The sequence below is a fragment of the Oppia nitens genome, unplaced genomic scaffold (assembly GCF_028296485.1).
Source record: "Oppia nitens isolate AA-2021 unplaced genomic scaffold, nextdenovo-longstitch-racon4-pilon3 scaffold13_pilon_pilon_pilon, whole genome shotgun sequence".
Classification (NCBI taxonomy): Eukaryota; Metazoa; Arthropoda; class Arachnida; order Sarcoptiformes; family Oppiidae; genus Oppia; species Oppia nitens.
In genome coordinates, this window is record NW_026533192.1 from 1,084,290 (window position 1) to 1,106,201 (window position 21,912).

The 21,912-nt window shown below is 25.8% G+C and overlaps 3 protein-coding genes across 3 annotated transcripts; 2 read left to right on the forward strand and 1 right to left on the reverse strand.

Annotated features, from left to right (window-relative positions):
• Positions 1-330: 330 nt before the first annotated feature.
• Positions 331-3,024, forward strand: LOC128957482 (elongation of very long chain fatty acids protein AAEL008004-like). The gene is made up of 3 exons (XM_054303252.1): positions 331-863; positions 2,096-2,313; positions 2,628-3,024. Exons 1-3 carry the CDS (start codon positions 569-571, stop codon positions 2,976-2,978), a joined length of 864 nt encoding a protein of 287 aa, XP_054159227.1. The 5' UTR covers positions 331-568; the 3' UTR covers positions 2,979-3,024.
• A 6,839-nt stretch (positions 3,025-9,863) lies between these two features.
• On the reverse strand, positions 9,864-15,131 carry LOC128960897 (striatin-like). The gene is made up of 9 exons (XM_054307065.1): positions 14,697-15,131; positions 14,246-14,512; positions 13,238-13,739; positions 13,023-13,161; positions 12,649-12,770; positions 12,200-12,577; positions 11,855-12,121; positions 11,621-11,707; positions 9,864-10,698 (listed from the first exon to the last, which is right to left on the reverse strand). Exons 1-9 carry the CDS (start codon positions 14,991-14,993, stop codon positions 10,529-10,531), a joined length of 2,229 nt encoding a protein of 742 aa, XP_054163040.1. The 5' UTR covers positions 14,994-15,131; the 3' UTR covers positions 9,864-10,528.
• A 49-nt stretch (positions 15,132-15,180) lies between these two features.
• On the forward strand, positions 15,181-21,493 carry LOC128960891 (E3 ubiquitin-protein ligase Su(dx)-like). Its single transcript, XM_054307053.1, has 12 exons — positions 15,181-15,203; positions 16,963-17,020; positions 17,088-17,229; positions 17,660-18,457; positions 18,520-18,642; positions 18,710-18,965; positions 19,040-19,480; positions 19,565-19,696; positions 20,380-20,513; positions 20,587-20,756; positions 20,824-21,078; positions 21,133-21,493. Exons 2-12 carry the CDS (start codon positions 16,987-16,989, stop codon positions 21,345-21,347), a joined length of 2,700 nt encoding a protein of 899 aa, XP_054163028.1. The 5' UTR covers positions 15,181-15,203; positions 16,963-16,986; the 3' UTR covers positions 21,348-21,493.
• The last annotated feature ends 419 nt before the right edge of the window (positions 21,494-21,912 follow it).

A 21,912-nucleotide genomic window follows, 5' to 3' on the forward strand; every position in this document is an offset into this window, starting at 1 on the left:
CTGAAACTCGACTAAAAAGAGAGTCACTCAGTCAGTGAGTCTATGAACAGGTAGTTGTTTTGCTATGAGTATGTGTTTGTATGAGAGAGTGAGTGCATGTGAGTGAACGACAAGTAGTTCCTCCACATCAGTATTAGATAAACAGAGAGAGAAAGAGAGAGAGAGAGTTAAAGGTAAAAGTTTTATCATTTGTTGAGACAAAACAAAAGTTGAGAAAACTTTGTGAAAAACATCGCTTTTTATTTTAAACTGATCAGTAGTTTTTGATTTTAAACTTTTGTTTAATCTTAAGTAAATATCTGATATAAAATTGAAAAATCATATATTATTTGTTGTGTGGAGTGTCGTATGGAAAGATACCAACAAATCTGGATAATACTTTCCCATAAAATAATACATTTAAACAAATTTCATATGTGATATACAAGCGCTTTCTGACTGTCTGTCATACAATTATACTGTCCCTCATCTATCAGTTGGACAACTGTTTGGGTGTTTGTTTCAATCTATTGGTTCCTTTCATTACATTTAATCAACAATTGTGTCCATCACTTGCTAAACAGTGAGGATGTCATTTGTGAACATGCAATCAGCTGTATCACCCTTTTTGACTACTGTTGTCCAAACGTGTCGCTATTATTATCACGACGTGTGGCAAATCAATGGTGACCCCCGAGTGGCCAAATATGCATTTTTCGAGGGCGGCCCGTGGTCTACGCTGGCCATGATTAGTGCGTATCTATATTTCATTAAAGTTATTGGACCCGAGTTTATGGCTCAGAGAAAACCATTTGATCTGAAGAAGACTATACTGGCATATAATATATCAATGGTTATACTCTCCGCCTGGATGTTCATTGAAGGTCAGTATACTATCACTTGAAAAGTATAGTAATTATTAGTCAAATAATATTTATTACAATTATGAATAGTTAGTATAAATATGAATACTTTATTGACTACTCAGTGTAATCAAAGTAAAACAGTTATATATTATGTATGTATAATATATTATGCAATTCTTGATATTAAACCTAAATTATTATAAATGTTTGCCGTTTTTTTGCGAAACATTACCATACATTTAGCTATAGTTGATATACTATGACAGGGTTTTTATGATAAACCATTGTTTGTTAAAATCAGATATCATTCGTTTTTTTTATTGTTCAACGTTTAATTTGATGCTATTTTTTAAATTATAATTAATTATTAAGAAATCTCTAAAACCAAAATTTTTTAAACCTATTGTCTTGTTATATAAATATATAAAAATATTTCTAAACAAATATCAAGTTGTCCTCATAAAATATAATAGACAATATATATATATATAAATAACAAAATTAATTTTTTATATTTTTATTGTAAAAATAGTTTTAAGGAAAGTTATCTGTAAATAAATATTTTTGAGGTTTTTTGAGAAATTTATTAGCAGATTAGTTGCATAATAATTCCATATTATTTTTTAGTTTATAAATTTATTTGTTAAATCTGTGAAAATATATACAACAATAAATAAAAAAAAATATTTATATACTTTTATAGTTTAATCTATTGAATTGTACTGTATTGTATATGTTTAATATTAGTTGTAATTATCAGATAAAAGGCTAAGAAATGTACAAAAAAAAGATTGAAAAGACGCTCAAAATACTGTATTCATTCATAAATACAAATAAAGTTTGCAATAGTATTAAAAATTGAATGAAAGATGAATTAAATAAAAAATACTAAAAAAATAATAATAATAACCCATTTTGTAATAACGTACAAAACATCTTAATAGCAATTTTTAAATGCTAATCATCAGTTATTATCACCAAATAAAATGAAATAACAAACAAATAACAAATGCAACAATATTTATAAAAAATATATAGTATTTTATTTTTAAATAGATTTATTAAAACCTCAATGAATACAATTATTAATTCATTGAATATAAAAGAATGATTGTGTAAATCAAATGAAATGAAAATAAAAGATTTATGTAATGAATACATGTGTAGTAATAATGAATTAAAACCCTAAATAAGTCAAATATTATGACAACTTTTGAATTATTTGCTAACATTTGAATTAAAAACTATAGGTTTTTTCCTATTGAACTACGGATTGGACACTTGGGGCTGTCAAGTGGTTAACTCAGCGCAAACTGACGCCCGAGAGATGAGGAAACTGTTGTTGGGATGGCTTTTCTTTATCACTAAATTCATTGAGTTCGCCGACACTGTATTCTTCATACTCCGCAAAAAGACATCACAGGTGTCGACATTGCATGTCATACATCACGCTTTGGTACCATTACTGGTATGTATTTTGATTTTTTGTTTAAAACTTTTGAATATTTGTTTAATTATTTTTTAAAATCTTGTTATAACATAAAAAAATTCATACAATCCAATCGATATACAGTACAGTATTTATAATTTATATATTTGAATAAGTAGTGTGTATTGACTTAGCCCTTAGAAGTTTATTTGATTGGTAATTGCCATCACTAAATACAAACACAATTAACACATACATACATACAATACAAACAATTGTTTTTATTGATAATACCAATAATTAATAATACAATAGTGACACAATGCACTTAATACCCATATTATTTGGCACAGGTATGGATCGGTTTTAAGTTTGTGCCCGGGGGTAGCAACGCTTTTTTCCCATTAATAAACTCATTGGTCCACACAATTATGTACTCCTATTACGGTCTGTCAGTGTTGGGCCCAAGGATTCAACCCTATCTTTGGTGGAAAAAATATTTGACGCGCTTTCAGATGATTCAATTTGTATTAATTATATTAAACTCATTGCGCCTCCTATTCCTACCCCAGTGCCAGTTCCCCAAAGCCTTTATTTATTTAACAGTATTTAACGGTTTCCTATTTTTAGTATTATTTGGCGGCTTTTACCGTCAGGCATATAAAGGAAGGCATAATAGCACTGTTAGAAATAAAAGTGATTAACCACTGGTTTTATAATAATTTTATTTATATTGATATATTTTTTATATAAAATTTTTATATAGAGTTGTCATATATTCAGAAAAATTATTAATTGTTATACAAATACATTACGCATTACATATATAGACTATTGTTTTTAAAAAAAAACAAATATACATTCAATCATGTATTTTTAAATAATATTTTTATAAAAACCTATTTTTATTTTTTCAAGTTGTTAGTATTTTAATTATTAAATATAATAATAATAATAATTAAATATAATTTGTTATCATTTCCTAAAAATTACCGGTAAGTTTAAATTTAGTTATAAAAACCAAAAATAACAAAAAATTGTAAACCAAATATCAAATATCAAAAAGTAAAAATATAAATAAAAACAAATTTTAAAAGATTTATTATAATTTTTAATTAGTTGATAGGATGTCGCAACAAACACATCATACATTAATAACAATAAATTACTAAATAATAACTTGCAATCAATAATAATATTATTTAAAACAGTTAAATTTTTAATAAAATTAAGACCTCATTGAATTTGATAGACAACTATCTAAACGCCTCTATAATTATTGTTATATAATATTATTATTGGTTTATTGTTTACAAAATAGTTTTAGTCAAATGAAAGACAGAGATCTTAACCCTATTTAAAAGGTTGTATTCAATCATAACTACATTTTTTATCGGACCATTCAATAGACAATCGTTTATAATATTTGCTATATATTATAGATATGAGAGCTTTAAACAAGGAATTTGTTTGTTATTTTTACAATAAGTTATTTCTATTTATAAAACTATATATATTTAATAAAAATAAACTTTAAATATATTAAACAATAGAATATTTTTTTCTGGTAATAGATTTGATATTTTACTGTTACTGTTGTTTTGTTTTTAATATTTACTGTATATTAAAAATAATTTAATAAGTCATATAACTGTTTTGATTAATGATAAAGATTGTGAACTCAAATAAATTTTTTTAATTGTAAACACTGTTGGAGTTTTGAAATTAAAAAATATAATTTTACAAAACAATAAGCATTTAATTTTTTTTATAAATATATGTGTATTTTTATGTTTGTGTTATTTTTGTTTATTGTCACATATATAACTAAATATATGGTATATCTGTATACAACAAAAGCATTTATAAATAACTAGATTTTAAAGTAAAAATATAATTAATTACAATATTTCCAAACAATTTTATCAAATAACAAAAAAATAACACGTCTATTTTTAATATTTTAAATAATTATCATATTTTGTTGTTAAACAATATTTTTTAATTATAATTAATATTTAATTTTTAATATTATTTGCGTATTATTTGCGTTATACTGTACTTTATACAGTATATGCGCTACTGTATAAATTTTAACTTAATATCAATTTAAGGGAATAAATAAGTTAAGACACATATAATACATAGACATTAAAACGTTTTAATAATAACGATAATAATTTTAATACAACAAACTTTTTTCTCGAAATGTTTGTAGTTTTGTTGTAAAATTTTTATAGAAAATATTTATATATATCGAAAAGTTATTGAAAAATATATGAATAAAATTTTTAAAACAATGTTTACAATTTTTGTTTGATTGTCAAAAATATACTTAATTAAATACTATGAGATTGTGAGCAAAATAAATTAAAAAATATATAATAATAATTTATTCAATGATTTTAATTTCAAAACAAGTCTAAACTTGCCCTAAACTAATATTATATTAATATGTATTAACTTTTATGTTACATATTTATGGCGTAAAATCTATAATTTTCATTAAAAGTGATTTTATAAATATTATTTATTTCTTAATAAAAGCTATCAATTCTTGCATTAATTTCCTCTAAAATATAGTTAATATAACATTTATTAATAGAGTCAATGAGTCAGTAAGCAATTGAGTCCATACGTGAGAGAGAGAGAGAGAGAGAGAGAGAGAGAGAGAGAGAGAGAGARAGAGAGAGAAAGAGAGAGAAAGAGAGAGAGAGAGAGAGAGAGAAACTAATTGTAAACTTCTGTACACTAAATTTGCAACACATATCATATAAATAATTTTAAAACAAGTTTTGCTTAAAATTTTGGATAAAAAATTAATCTTAAAATTTAAACACAGAAAAAGTATTAATAGAAAGAGAGTGTTCTCAAAAATGTTTTACTTAAACTCATAGATATAAATGTATATATTTATAACATAAGTTATAACGTATTATACAATAATAGCTAAGTTTGTAAATAACGTCTAATTAAAGTGGGATTTAAAAATCAGGTTTAATGTGAATATATTATAGATTAAAATCAACGGAATCGAGTTATTATTATTATTAATATATTTTAAATTTATGTACAAATTTATAACATTTTAAATGTCCAACAAATCACTTTCTTAATTACGAGTTATTAATAATCTTTATAATAAATTTTAGTTATTTAAAATTTGTTATTGAAATAATAGATCAATTAATGTTAAATAAATTGTATATTTAAAATAAATTTATCTAAATGTATTAAGCATTAAAGTGTCAATCAATCAAAAATTTATAACTAAAACTAAATTTATTTGATTTAATTTTAAAAATTAATTTTAAGTTTATATGCTTTAATAAACATTGAAAATTGAAATAAAAAATGATATGTCTGTCCTTTAATCATAATTTAATAAACGATTTTATTATATTCAAATAGATAACGAATTATATCAAATATGTATTTTAATTATCAAAGTTTTGTTTAAATTCATAAATATAAAAAATAATTTTTATTAAAAAACAACAAACAGTGAACAAATAACATTGAATTAAATATATTATTTCACATGCCATTCAAATTATTTAAAATTTAAAAAATAATTTGGAATTTAATTAATATTTTTTATATATTTATTGTTTTCAGAAATATTCTTTAAATTTTAAAACCCGATTGACTTTTAATTAAATTAAATTATATTTTATTTGTTTTCACATATTTTTTTAGTTCACTTAATTTCTCAAGAAATTACTGTTAATGTAATTTATATCTCAACAAGAGATGGGCAAATCGAAATTTCTAGTAAATTTCTATAGAAATTTTACTTTATTATTACACTATGGGATCCCCATATCTCTTATTAGTGTAAATGAGGCAATACTGTACATATATAGTATATATTATATACTATTCAAATGGGATCCCTATATAAAAAAATAATTATAATTATAGTTTTATAAAATTTTATTGATCATTTAATTATATTTATAGTTTAATTTAATTAAAAAGACTAATTTTTACTTTTTAATAATAATAGTATTTAATTATTAATTGTAATCACAATGTAACTAATATAGAGAGACCAAAATTAAAATGTAGATCCCATAGACAGAAACTTTCTAGAAATTTTTCTATTATTTTAGAAATTTCTTTTTTTGTCAAAACTAATCTCAACAAAAATATGAATTAAAAATATATTATTAATTGTTGATAAATGAGTATATTATATACAATAGCTTATTGTCTATAAGTATTGATAATACAATGTATTATTTGCTGGATATAAGTAAAATAATAATCTTAGCTATAAATACAGTGTTTCCTTCAAATAGTTATCAAATAAAATGACATGTAATTTGAACCCAGGATTTGCACTCATTTCACAATTATTATGATATACTTATAGACTGACAAATGATTACTTGTATAAACAGTAATACATTGAAGACAACATTCAAGTGAATGACACAAATAATAAAATTAGCGAAAACAGTGATAATGGGTTCAAAACCAGTATTGATAACAATAATGTCAATAAAGTGCAGAACTGGTCCATAGATAGTGAGTATTATAGGACTCACTATTTGTCACAAATAGCACTTTCACCTATAATTATCATCAAAAAAGTGCTTACATATATGGCTATCGATTATTTGCTTATTATGTTATTAACATTTAATAAAATGTTTTAGATTAGTTATCAAATATATATACAGTATATATTCTATACTTGTATATATAATTTTGTGATCAACCCTTTAATTAACGCTAAATTTTATGATACTATCAGTGGTTAGCATTTGATATGCATTTTTGTTATTGAAATTAGCATTTGATTCCGAAATTTTAAATATTAGACTCTATATGATCTGTTACTACTATAGTTGTGGACATATAAACAATTATTGCCATACAGTAACACATTTCGGGACAATTCCTGTGAACGGTTGGCCTCATTGGGTATTGGGTTTCATAACCTAATAGAGAGACTATGCCTTCAATTAACACCACCTGAACGGCACTTAAGACTTGCGAAATCTAACGCCAGAAATGTTTGAAAAAGTTTTAAAAACTATTAGTTAATAACAACAATAGTTGTAAAGTTATAATCAAATGAAATGAGCCGTCAATTTGTAAATAAAAAGTACAAATCAATCGACAATTTAAAGCAAATAATTTTTTTTCGGTCATATGTTTATATATTAGAAATGTTACACTAAATTTTCAAAATTAATATTATTGGTAGTTTTCAGGCTTATAAACTAATTAAGTTGTAGTTATAGTTTACTATAACAATCACTCGATTATAAAATTCAATTAATTCAATACAAAAATCATTAAAATTTGATATTAAAGTAATTTTTATCATGTAGTGTCCCATTGGAAAAAGCATTTAACAGTTATGCCATATAATTGAACTAAATATATATATAAATACACAGTATTTAATACAATAATAATTTTCAGCTTTATTTTGATATATAATTTATAAATAAAAGCAATGAATTGATGTCGAAATGTGTGCGAAACAAGAAAATCAGGAAAAGTTGCGGTTATTTATAGTGCAGTCGAGAGTAAAGTTATTTTAGAGTAAAAATTGTATTAAAAAAAACTTGAAATAAAATATAACGAATAAAGCATTTAAATAAAGACTGAATTTTTAAATAAATCAAACAATATTTTTTGCCAAATATGTGTTTCATGCGTTTAACAATCTATTATCTGATAAAATTTGCCATTTGATGTCCGCCTATATAATATTTTTTCAACAAAAATAGCAAATATTTACATAAATTTTATCTATTAGTATTCATTATAAAATTTCATTACAAAAAAATATCACTATAATAATAATGTTTTTTAAATGTTAATTAAATTACATAATAAATAAATTAGCAAAATTTTGTACAATTGTTTCACTTTTATATTATCATTTATATAATTTTAAAAACTAACTAAATATGCCAATAAAATTTGCTAAATTGTAATAAAATAATAAAGATAACTAAAAACAGTTTGCAATAAATATATAATAAAAATATATATATTTATTTTAATATAAAATTTTTAATAAAACATCAAAATAAGTAAAACTATTGAAATACTAACTCATATAAACTGATTAATTTTTATTAAATAAAATCTATTGAAATAAATGAAAAATATTTTAATTTATAACTAACAAAAAAAATTATAGTAAACATAATGTATAATCAATTTTATTTAAAAAACAATTACAAAATTTTGCGATAAACCGACTAAAGATTAGACGATAATCTTTTGTGTAATGAGTTAATGTGTTAAATGAAAAAATCTTTATATTTTATGATATAATGATTGGGTTAACATTTTTATAGTACTTTTCTTGTTGTTATTTAGTCACAAAATAAAATATAATAAGAAATATACATAAATAAAAATTTATTTTTAATATATGTTATATAAAGTAAAACTAAATTTGCAAATTAGATACAATATAATTAATGAAAAATAATACTAGTAATGAATAAATACTAACACAATTAATCGTAAAATTGCATAATAAAGTCATTAAAATAATTGTAAATTTTAGCATAAATATACCGTACAAATACAAAACTGTGCAGTTTTGAGATGTTTTCAGATATTAAGGAAACTAAAAATATTTTTTTATGGAAAAAAATTACTAAAATAAGAGATATTATAAAACAATCGTAGAAACATTGGTTAAAAATACATACATTATGTATATCCAACTAATGGACAGAAAAATATTAATTTTATTACTGCAATAAATTTAATTTAAACGGAAATTTAATTAAACAAACCTAAAGATAAGTAATAAATAAATAATAATAAAAAACAAGTGATTAGATTGGTTTCAATTATGAATTTAATATGCTTTACTTCACATACATATCAAAATCAATTATATTAATTTTAAAATTATTATTATTATTATTAATTTTGCATCCGATACTTAATATTCGTTTATGAAATAATTTCAAGTAAATTAATTTGTGATTATAATAATTTACAAATAGAAAACGTTTTTAATCAAATACATAAAAAATTGTTTTAATTAATGTAATTAAATAATATTAAAGACACAAATATTTTATGTTTTTTTTGTTGTTTGTTATAATATGTTAACATAAATTAATTTGTTATATTAATAGTCAAACTATTAAAGTATCCGGATATTCATGTTCACCCATTACAACACAAATAAACAGCAATAATGATAAAATATAATAATAAACATATAAACAAATAATTTAACTAAGATTTATTATTAATAGTATTAAAAATTAAGTGTATAATATCATCGATGACTGCAATATAGAGTATAACAGGTGAACAACGAGTATATAATCTCAAAAAATTCATTTATAAATAACTTTATGCATAAAACACAATCAAATGAATAAAATCTTTTCTAAAATACATGTATTAATGACAATCATTTTCAGCAAAAACAGCGATTCACTTAATTATATATACTGTATATATATAAAAGTTTTCTTACAAAATAAATGATATTCTCTTATAATAATGATTTTAATAACATAAACAAAATTAATGAAATATATTAATAATTATTTGTCTATAAATTAAAAAAAAAAGTTTCATTCCCTATAAATTTGACAAAAATATTTAAATAATTATAAATCAAAATATATAATTACTTTATTACAAAACGGTATCAAACTCTCTCTCTCTCTCTCTCTCTCTCTCTCTCTCTCTCTCTCTGACATTCAATATCAATCATCAATTACACACAAAATGTAATTAAAAATACAAACATAATATCAAATATATAAATTGATCGCAAAATTACTTTATATAACATGTCTATCATAATATACTATAAAAGCTTTTACATAAAAAAATTTTCCTACAAAATCGTCTAAATTTAAACAAAAAAAAAGAAAAGAAATAAAATTATTAATTACGTAAAAGCAATCAATAGTTTTAATAAATAATAGTTTTTATCTGCTTTGTTATCATCAGTGATTCAAAATAATTAAATCAATATAAATTTTTAAAATAATGAAAAACAAACCATTAATAAAAATACAATTAGTGTTTATGTCATTTATAGCGGAAAATGAAGTGAAAAATAATTTGCAAAAATATAAATAATTAAAACTATATTCAATAAAATCGGGTTTCGGGTCATTAGGATAACTGTCCTAAGCGTGAGTTAGAGATGTCTATCCAAATAGTGCCGAAAATATATAATACAATTACATAATAATATTTAATAATAACTTGTAAACAATTAGATCGACAATTGTTATCAAACAAAAACTTTGGCCAAAGCGTCGGCACCGCCGGAAGCAAAGTAAGGCCTACTCGGATGAAATGTCACATCAAATATCGCTTCGTCAAACTTCTTGCGATGTGATGTTATCTCCTGAACACAGGTTCTGCTGTCAAAGTTCCACAATCGGACACTACAGTCATGACCTGTCAAACAAATCATTAATCATTTATTAAGGCAATTGTTGTCAACATTTATATTAATTTCTTAATAAACTATATGTATATCGAAAGCAGTTATTTTTTATGTCATAAATTATCAATAGTTCTAACCATAAATTGATTTATGTAATAAACTAAACAATATATATATATATATATATCTAAATATTTGTAAAAAATAATTTATATTTATTTTATAAAATATTTTTCAATTAAAATATATTATTTAAACTCAAAACTATAACTATTAATAAGTCTTATAATCGCTTATAAGTCATAAATTGTATTATTAAACTCAACTTTAAAGTCAATTAAATTTAAATTATGTGTCATTTCAATTACGTATAAATTTAATAATAGAAATATAAATTATAAAATCCATTGTAAAATTAATATTAAGAATTAGTATTTTACTAAAATCATAATTATGTAATAAATTATAAATAAATTAAATATTCAACTAAATGCTAAAGCTAAAGGGTTTAAAAACATTGAATAAAAAACAAAATATAAATTTAGTTATAATTTAAATGCTTAGATTTAACCTATAAAACGTAATCTACAATAATAAAATTAAAAAATACATCGCAAACTTATGCGTGTAAACATTTATACATTGTATTATTTTTTTATATAAATTAACTTATATTTTAAATAAGAAATAATGTCATTTAAAAAATATTATGTTATTACTATTTTTTAAGTACTGTATTACAGTTATAATAAAAAAAAAAATTAACTAAAGAAATAACTTAATAACTTACGGTAATAGAAAAATAGAAATTTTAAATATCAATAGTAATGCAATTTTTTTACTAAAACTTATTGTGGTTTTTTATTTGACGATTAAATTAAAGTATAATTTTATGAAATCATTTATAGCTAAATATAAAAAATGTTGACTTACTTCCACTTAATAAATACAGTCCATTGGGATCACAGGCAAGACATGTAACTTCATCTAAATGGGCAACCATTGCGTGAATACATTTACCTATTAATTGTTTAAAATATAAAAAATAAATTAGTAAATAAAAATTTGGTTCAATTATAGGTACGTGTAATAGAAAATTTTAAATAACATCAATCTTATTACTATATAATGTTTATATGACATGAAAATAAGTGATCAAATGCTTACCACTATTGATGTCCCATAACTTGATCTGTCGGTCTTCATGAGCACTGACAACAACGGGCATAGTTGGGTGTACGGCAATGGCATTAACTCTTCCCGGAGATCCCGACTCAAATGTGAGCACTGGTTTTGATTCACTGGTGGCCTCCAAATCGTATAAACAGATCGAGCCATCTGTGAGTGAAGCGGCCAATAGTGATGGTGATGTAATGTCGTTGCTATTATTATTATGTGGTGCGACCGCAGCCAAACATGTTGGCCTTAAGCTCCCTGATTGCAGATAAACACAATAATAATTACATACAGTAATACTGGTTTTGTTTTGATTAATAAATCAATTGATAATACCTTCTAAAGTAATGGTTTTAGCACAATGAACACGAGATGTGTCCCAAATCTTTATTGTTTGATCAGAAGCTGCCGAACATAGTATAGGTGTCGGAGATGTGGAAGAAGGTATGGCCACCAAAGACCAAATGGCATTCGCGTGAGCATTCAGTTGACATACTTGAAGGCTCATATCAAACGCGTCATATGGATCTATATTTGCTATATTTGCCGGTATTGACCAAATCATAAGCTGACCATTTTGTGCGCCCGAGTATATCGTATTATTATTGACGGCTAACGATAATACTCTTGATGTGTGACCTCTATATGTATAGACTGGTTCTAAATCAAATGTTGTTCCGCCAGTTGGACCCGTGGGCTGTTGTTGTTGTTTGCCTTTAAAAAGTAAAAAACAAATTAGCCGTAAGTTTTATAGTAATAAAAAAATATTAAACAAAAAGACATACCTTTATTTGACTGTTGGGTTTTGTTAAGATTCCATAGTTTGATCGTCTCATCTTCAGAACAGGTAATCAATAGTGGTTCGGATGCATGAAATCGGAGACATCGGACACAATCAAAATGTGATCTTTAAAATAAAAAAAATAAATTAATATTTTTTCATTAATTATAATTACCGTTAATTAACATATTTAATAATAAATTTAAACATTATTTTTAAAAATTAACTTAGCTATCAATCATTATTAAAAACAATAACTTTTAAACTAAAAATATAGGTACAGTAGTAAAACTTGTTGTTGTAGTTGTATAATCAAAACAAGTTATTGATATTTAAGTAAATTTATTATTAAATGCAAATATAATCAATAAGTCTTACTTAAGAATGTATTTAGGATTCCATGTCTTTCTAAATTCTGTATTCATTTGTGAGTTAACAGTCGAACCATTCATATCTGATTCATTGGCAACAGTAAGTGCTGCCAACTCTCCTATATCGACCACATCCTTACCAGAACCTAAAATTTTGTATAAAAACATAACATTTATAACAATTTTAATTAACCATTAATTAAACAATCGTCTCAACAATACCTGGTCTACCCCAAGGACTGCCATCCTTTTGTTCACCACCGGAATGAGCTGATAAAAAATCAAATTCGGCCAATACTTCTTCAGTTTCAGAATCAATAACATAAGGACCTGAACTTCGACTGTTGTCTATATCTTCACAACTTTCTTCTTCCTCTTCTTCTTCTTCGTTGTCTTCTTGATTGCGTCCATCTCTCTGTTCATTAAGAAATTCAAAAGTGGCCAAAACGCTGGCCTCGGCATCGGCCACGATTGCTTGTTCCGGTTTCCACCGATCAGTTTCACGTAGATCTCGTCTTCCTAATCGTGTCTTATAGTTGTCAACAGTTGTCTCATTGAGTTTCCTATTAACGGCATCACCCGTGTCCTGACCGACGGTTTGTGACTCATCTAAACTGGTATTCAATGTTAAGCCTAACAAACTTCGGACTCGATTGGATCGGACATCGATTATGGTGTCTGTATAACCAATCTCTTGCAAATACTGCCGTAATAATTGTCTTCCCTTTTAGACAAATTACAAAATAATTAACAACAAATTAATACCATTATATGTCTAATTAATTTTTCTAACAAAAAATATAAATATTCAATTTATGGTTATGTTTAATAGATTTTTAATGAATATATAAGAAATGATATTAAAAAAAAATGTTAATAAATTTTAGCAAATTTTTTAAAGTCAAAAAAATGATTGAAGCGTGACTTTAAGTCATGAAATATTTATAAAAGTTTCTTCAAATCATTGAATAAATTAAATGATAAATAATAACAAATAAGAAAAAAGTTTAAAGAAGAAAAAAATAAAAACATTTAAATACAATAATAAATGAAATTTTTGTAATTATATTACAGTAAAGATTATGACATTAATTCAAAATACAATACAAAAATGTGTTAATTTGTTTAAATTCATGTCATTTGAGAAATACAACAAAAAATTGATAAATAGTTAAAGTGAACGATAGGGTTACCGATAAATAATCAAAACAAGACGTATGCAACAAATACCTGTTTCCAGTTGACCGACGATTGTCCGCCGGAATCGCTCATCAGTGACTCTTCTAAGTCTGAATTGAGTTCTTTGAGTTCATCATTAGTTGTGGTCATATTTGGCGGATCGCAACCAAACTTTAACTTATGATATTTGGCTCTTTCTTGTCTCAGACAGTACTCTAACATTTTGATACGTCTGACCAAATCATTCTTCAGATTTTCCTGTCCTTTCCTCTCTCCCTGAAGYAGTGCTATACGTGCCTGTAGTTCAGCCCTTTCCACCTGTTCAGAGGGACAGTCGGTTAAAACAATAGTAAACATATAAAAAGATGACATCAAAATCACAATAAATATCAATCAATGTAGTCATCAGATAGTGAGCACTGGTATGCAATGTATTGATGGCATTCAATGTTGACATTTGTGTGATTGAGGTGTGTCTACAACTGTTTGGTTCATATCATACCTCCCACTGTTGTCTTTGTAGTTCAAACCGTTGCCATTCATATTGCAAATAGTGGACAATACCGGGTATGGAGTACGTCGGTTGACTGGTCGTGGGCTGAGCTCCCGGTGACTGATTGTTGGCCACTTGCGGTGCCATTGAGTTGACTGACGATTGTGGGCCACTTTGAGTCTGTTGTTGAGCGGGTAGTCCATCGTTAAGTTGGTCGTGTGTTTGGCCATTGGTCTGGTAATTGATGTTAATGTTTGTCCGTTTGTTGGCCGGACTCGACTGTGAGGACGCATTCATGGCGTCCATTGTGACAACCGATCAATACTTAACAAACTTCGATAGTATCGATACCATCGATAGCTTTGTTTATATACAGTATGACACTCGCTATACATACAGTCAAACCAAACAACTATTTACAGTCTATTCATATATTAGTAAATGTTTTAAATGTTTAGACTTTTAGTTGACTATTAGAGTGACAGCTGTGACGCCATCTCTGGGATTGGACTATAGGTTAGCATATATTTGATAATATTTTTAATCAATAGACTAATTATTATAATAATAATTAATATTATGAATCAATTTGTCAACAATTTGTGATCATTTTATAGTATTTTCAATATTAATGCAAAACACATAAACATTGTTTTGTTTCATTTATCAATCATTACTTAATTTATACACAAAATAGTTAATTAACTTAAAAAATAATTTCAATAAATCATTTATTTTAATATAACTATAATAACTAAAAAAAGTTTTTTATGTTAATTATTTCTTGAATTTTTAAGTAATTTATTATATTTGGTTACAATCATCATATTTGTTGAATGATTGATGTTATGAGAGGACAGATATAAAAAATGTTAATAAGATTTTAATTAAAAACTTTTAATTTATTTTTATTACTTATATATTAGTAAAATATTTTTTTATTTGTAATATTCATATTAAAAGTTATATATTATTGTATTATTTAATATATGATATAATTTATTCCCAATAATTATATGGATTTTAACAATTGAATTGCAATAAACTTTTAAAAAATCAAATGTAAGTCCAAAATGTTAATGTGTTTTGAATTACGCGCGCAAAACATGTTATATGAAAATGTATTAATACGTCGTTTAATGTCAACACTCATTAAATTTAAACTATAATATTTGTAACAATTTTTAAAGACATAAATTACGTCTATAATAAATAAAGGATATTAGAAAATTTGTATTATATTTTATATAGAATACAACAATTAGGGGAATAATAATATCTAACATTATTGATATATAAGATTTTATGTATATTTTGCAATAAATGTTCACGAAATGATAGACTGACTCTACAATAGACTGCAATTATTTTTGTTGTGTAATATTGTCTACCGTTTTCTTCTTATTAAATCTAATATATATTAATATTTATTTAAAGTAATGTTTTTAAGTTAAAAATATTTACATTTTTAAATGACTAAAATTATAATCTACATGTACTAAGTTATCTTATACTACTAGCTTATAATTACGTGTATTTAAAACATTGATTAATTAATAGCTGTAATTGAATTAGAATTTATAGAATCTGTTAATTTGAAAATATTTGTAATTATTAAACATAAAAGTTTGTAGTAATTGAGTATATTTTTATGCATTCATATTATATAATTGTATTTTTGATGACAATTTTATATTATTTTATAATCCTTTTAGAATCTAAACATATGTATTAACCGATTTGATTGTTTCTGGGAAATAGTGATTCCTGTGGAACAGTAATCTCATTGTACACTCTATTGTATATATACATAGAGAGTGTGTGTTTACGAGTGCTATACTTAATGTACAGAATATGTCTGTTATGTTGAATACATTACAATTGAATTGCATTAATGCTATCATAATATTGTTATTAAATAATCAATTAATTTGACTTATAGTTAGTTAGTGTTGTCTATGAATTGTAGAAAAATTGTTGCCATTTATTAATAGTCACTGAAAACAGTGCTAATTATAAAATACAGTATTATATGATTTATTGATTACATATTCATAATTAATATTGAAATGTAATGATTATTATTAGCTATGAATTTGATAGAAATGTCATTAAAAAATTGTTGATTATATTTGTTATTATTTAATTGATTGTATATTAAATAGTATTTATGATACGATATATTAAATTAATATCAATGTTATAGTGTTTTATAATAACTTAATAATAATATTAAACAAATAGTAATCGCAATCTCATTGCTTGTAATCAACAGTGCGTTCAATGAATGTGACGACAAATGTCTGAACTGTTGTTTGACTTCAATCTGACGGGTATTTCAATTAAATGACTTAATCTGATGACATGTTTTTATTATGAATGTGTTTGTTGTCCACACAGTATCGTCGGCCAAGTTGTCGGGCACTACAGCCTTCTTTAAGCCGGACCCGTACGTCGAGATTGTGGTCGACGGAGGCGTACCAAACAAGACTGACTATAATAAGTCCACTTATAATCCCAAATGGGATGAAGTGTTTCCATTGTATGTACTAATTGGTGATCAAATATCTTATATAATATTTGATTACCATTTCATTCAATTATAAATAAACAAATGTTATGTTTAGTTGATATACGATATAACAGTAGCACTCCTTTGATGATAATTAGGGCACTCCTATAGTCTGTTAAGACAATTGATAACAATTGGCAAATTATTGCAGTTATATAAAAATATTGTTGAATTATAGTTATCATATATCATATGATTTGTGGCAAATAATAGATTAAATATTAGTTAACTAATTATAAGTATATATTTAATTAATAGTAACAGTACTGAAACGTATGTTTTATGATATTACTGTTAATTATTAAATCAACTGTTTTTATAATTAACAAAAAACTTTAAAATGATAGTTAAATTGTTAATTAATTGATTAATTGTTAATTAATGTTTGTTGTAAAAACAGGTGTGTTTCCGCCTATTCCTTCATTCATTTACGAGTGTTTAATCACAACTCAATCAAAAGGGACGCCCTATTAGGTGAGGCCACTATCGATATCTACGAGCTATTGAAACGCAATAATGGTGTGTTTGAACGGTTGACATATCCACTACAATTGCAATCGCCGGCCACTAATGGCCCGAAATCAACTCGAAACCCGTGTTTTTTGTATACAGTGTTAGATGGACTCCGAGTAGATATGAGTAGATTTCCTCCTAAAGACTCTCATCGGCCGCTATCAGTGCGGACCACGACTAACAGTGATGCGGATATCAATAGCCCTTCGTCATCATCAACACCACTACTGCCTCGAATTGTTGAATCGGATGCAACTGCTTCATCGTCCACAGTAACAGCTCAAGATATGACCAGTGCATCGCCAAGTAGTGACAATTTGCCGGCCAATGGCGGTGTGCCCAATACTAACGGAATGGCAAGCATTATAAGTTCACTGCCTCGTTGGTCACTAAACGATCCAAATCCTAACAATAGGGTTAATAATGTTGCAAATACTGCAACCCCTGCTTCTCAACCACAGCCAGAAACGGCTGCTCCCAGGCCTAGTCCCGCTCGTTTACCACCACCACCACCGCCGCCACCAGCAGCAGCAGCAGCAGCACCCATACCACCAATGTCCAATCTTCCCGGACCTGTTGTGGGTGCACCTATGATACCAACAACAGCACCAGCAACTGTTCAACAAAACGTTGAAGAAGAACCGCTTCCTCAAGGATGGGAAATCAGATTTGATTCTTATGGAAGGTTAGTATCTTAATATTTATTATAAATATTTTTTCACTTATTAATGGGATATTTGTTAATAGAAAGTATTATGTGGACCATAATTCGAGATCAACTACATGGGAACGGCCACAACCATTACCTCCCGGTTGGGAAATGCGAAGAGATAATAGAGGAAGAGTTTATTATGTCGATCACAACACTAGGTTTGTTTCCTTTAGCCCATTGACCAATAATTAGATTTTTAATAATTACGGAAATGATTTTTATTAGGACGACTACATGGCAGAGGCCAACACCAGAGCACGTCCGTAATTTTCAGCACTGGCAGTCACAACAGGGCTCTATTATGCAACAGTGCGGACAAAGGTTTCTTTATGATCACTCAAATAATAACGGGTCAGCCGTTGTCAATGGAGCTAACAGTAGTACAACAGAAGATGACACATCACTTCCAGAACTACCAGAAGGTTGGGAGCGAAGAGTTGATCCCAGCGGAAGAGTTTATTTTGTTAATCATAAAAATAAAGTTTGTATAAAATTGTTTTTATAAAAAAAAAATTATATTATTTAGTAAAACATTTATTATATTTTATTCTATAGACTACTCAATGGGAAGATCCGCGAACACAGGGAAAAGAGACGCCTAATCTTGCAGCAGAAGTCCCATTGCCTGCCGGTTGGGAAATGAAGTATACAACTGAAGGAACGCCTTATTTTGTTGACCACAACACAAAAACTACGACATTTAATGATCCGCGCGGACCAAAGGGAGGTAAAGGCCAGTATGGAGTTCCAGCAGCCTATGAGCGCTCTTTTAGGTGGAAATTAACACAATTTCGATACTTGTGTCACTACAACGCTCTACCCAGTCATATCAAAATTCAAGTGGCCAGAGCTAACATATTTGAAGACTCATTTCATGCCATTATGCGGGTCCCACCACACGAACTCAGGAGACGACTATTCATTACCTTCAGAGGTGAAGAGGGTCTCGATTACGGCGGTATTGCTAGAGAATGGTTTTTCCTATTATCACATGAAGTAAATTATTAATTGAATGAATAATTGAATGAAATCAATGTCTAATAAAATGCAAAATTTAAACTATTTTTTTGTTTTCTATAGGTTTTAAATCCGATGTATTGTCTGTTTGAATACGCCGGCAAAAATAATTACTCATTACAAATAAATCCGGCCTCATCAGTGAACCCTGATCATTTACTATATTTTAGATTTATTGGACGATTCATTGCTATGGTTTGTCTCATTTTTATATATATATATTTTTTCAATATCTTTTTGTCTGTCATTATCGTAATGTTGATGTTTTATGAGCTATATTTAAGTTTTGTATACTTTATAAAAAATCAATATTTAAAATCAATTTTTTAACGTATAATAATAATTCTCGGAATAGTTTTTTATTATTATTTAATTTCTTATGAATTTACATCATTTTATTAGTAATACTGTCTTTAGTAATATCAGTTATTTTTTGTTTTATTACTATCTATTAATATTTATACTTAGATTAGTGATAAAATACAGTACAGTACTGCATATAAAAATATTTGTTAATTACGGTACCATAACGTAAAAATTTATTTAAAAGATACTGCAATTTCATCTAACATATTATACAGTACAGTATATTATTTATATTACCGGTATATTATATATTATGTAGTAAAATACTATACTATAGTATACAGATTATATAATACAATAAAATTATATTTCTCATTTTAAATGATAAACTTTGAATATAGTCGCTTTATATATATATATATATATAGTGGTAAATAACATTTTAATAACATTTATTATAAAACAATAATTCAAAATTAATGATTTTACAGATAAAATACTTTACTTTTTATGTATCAATTGTTTAATATAAATATTTAAAAATTATAATTTGTTTTTTGATTGAATTTTAGGCCCTATTTCATGGAAAGTTTATTTATAGTGGTTTTACGTTACCATTCTATAAGCGAATGTTAGGCAAAAAGTTGGTTATGAAAGACATCGAATCAATTGATCCCGAGTTTTATAATTCTCTTCTTTGGATTAAGTAATTTGTTTTGACATTAAAAGTGATTTTTTAAAACTAAAACATTTATTCTATTATATCTACAAATCTTTAGAGAGAATTCAGTAGAAGAGTGTGGTTTGGAATTATATTTTTCAGTAGACTTTGAAATTTTAGGACAAATACAATCACATGAATTAGTTCCCAATGGGGGCGACAAAAGGGTTGACGACCAGAATAAAGATGAGTACTTAAGACTTATGACTGACTGGAGATTCAGTAGAGGTTTGTATTAATTTTTATTTTATTTTACATTCAATTATTGTTAAACAATCTGAATCTATAATTAAAGGTCAAGAAGAACAAACTAAAGCATTTTTGGACGGCTTTAATGAAGTGCTACCACTTGAATGGTTACACTATTTTGATGAACGAGAACTCGAGTTATTGTTGTGCGGAATGCAAGAGATTGATATCGAGGACTGGCAGCGAAACTCAATATATCGACACTACACGAGAAACTCTAAACAAATCATATGGTTTTGGCAGTTCGTACGCGACGGTTGTGATAATGAAAAACGTGCCCGACTTTTGCAATTTGTCACCGGTATGTCCATCACATTGAAATAATGAAATATTTGATACAATTGTTTTCTTGTAGGCACATGTCGTGTACCAGTTGGTGGTTTTGCCGAACTGATGGGCTCTAATGGTCCGCAAAGATTTTGTATTGAAAAAGTCGGTAAAGAGAATTGGTTGCCACGAAGTCATACCTGTTTCAATCGACTCGATTTACCGCCGTATAAGTCATACGAACAGTTGGTTGAAAAGTTGACGTTTGCTATTGAAGAAACTGAAGGTTTTTCACAGGAATAGACCATTCAGTAAATGATTTACTTTAAGACCAATTACTTAGAAACTGCACTATCAGTGATAACAACCAAAATAATGTTGTGATCGACCAATGAATGTCCAGTCGTTATATAAAATGACAGATAAAACACTTGAATATATTATATATAAAATATTTAAGACTGACTTTTCTAATGATTGTTAGATAATGTCTATCGGTTTTATGCTAAACATTAAGTCAATATTTTTAATGTTTAAAATATGATTAAAATTCCAAATGAATTTTGTGTTTGTTATTACAAATTATTGTATAAATGCGAAGCAATTTTCTATTATAATGTTTTTATTGTTTTAATTTTATTTGACTACTAATTACTGTATCTCAAGTTTCAGAGATTTATTTTTTAAAGTCTATATTTTTAAACAAAAGAGAAATGAATTCTGTACTTAATGTTATGCATATAATCAATATAATAATCATTATTGTATATTAGTATTATATTATTATTAATTTTATTGATTGATCGATTATAATATTATATAAATAAAAACAAACAACTTGTTCAAATTATATATTATTAAAATTATA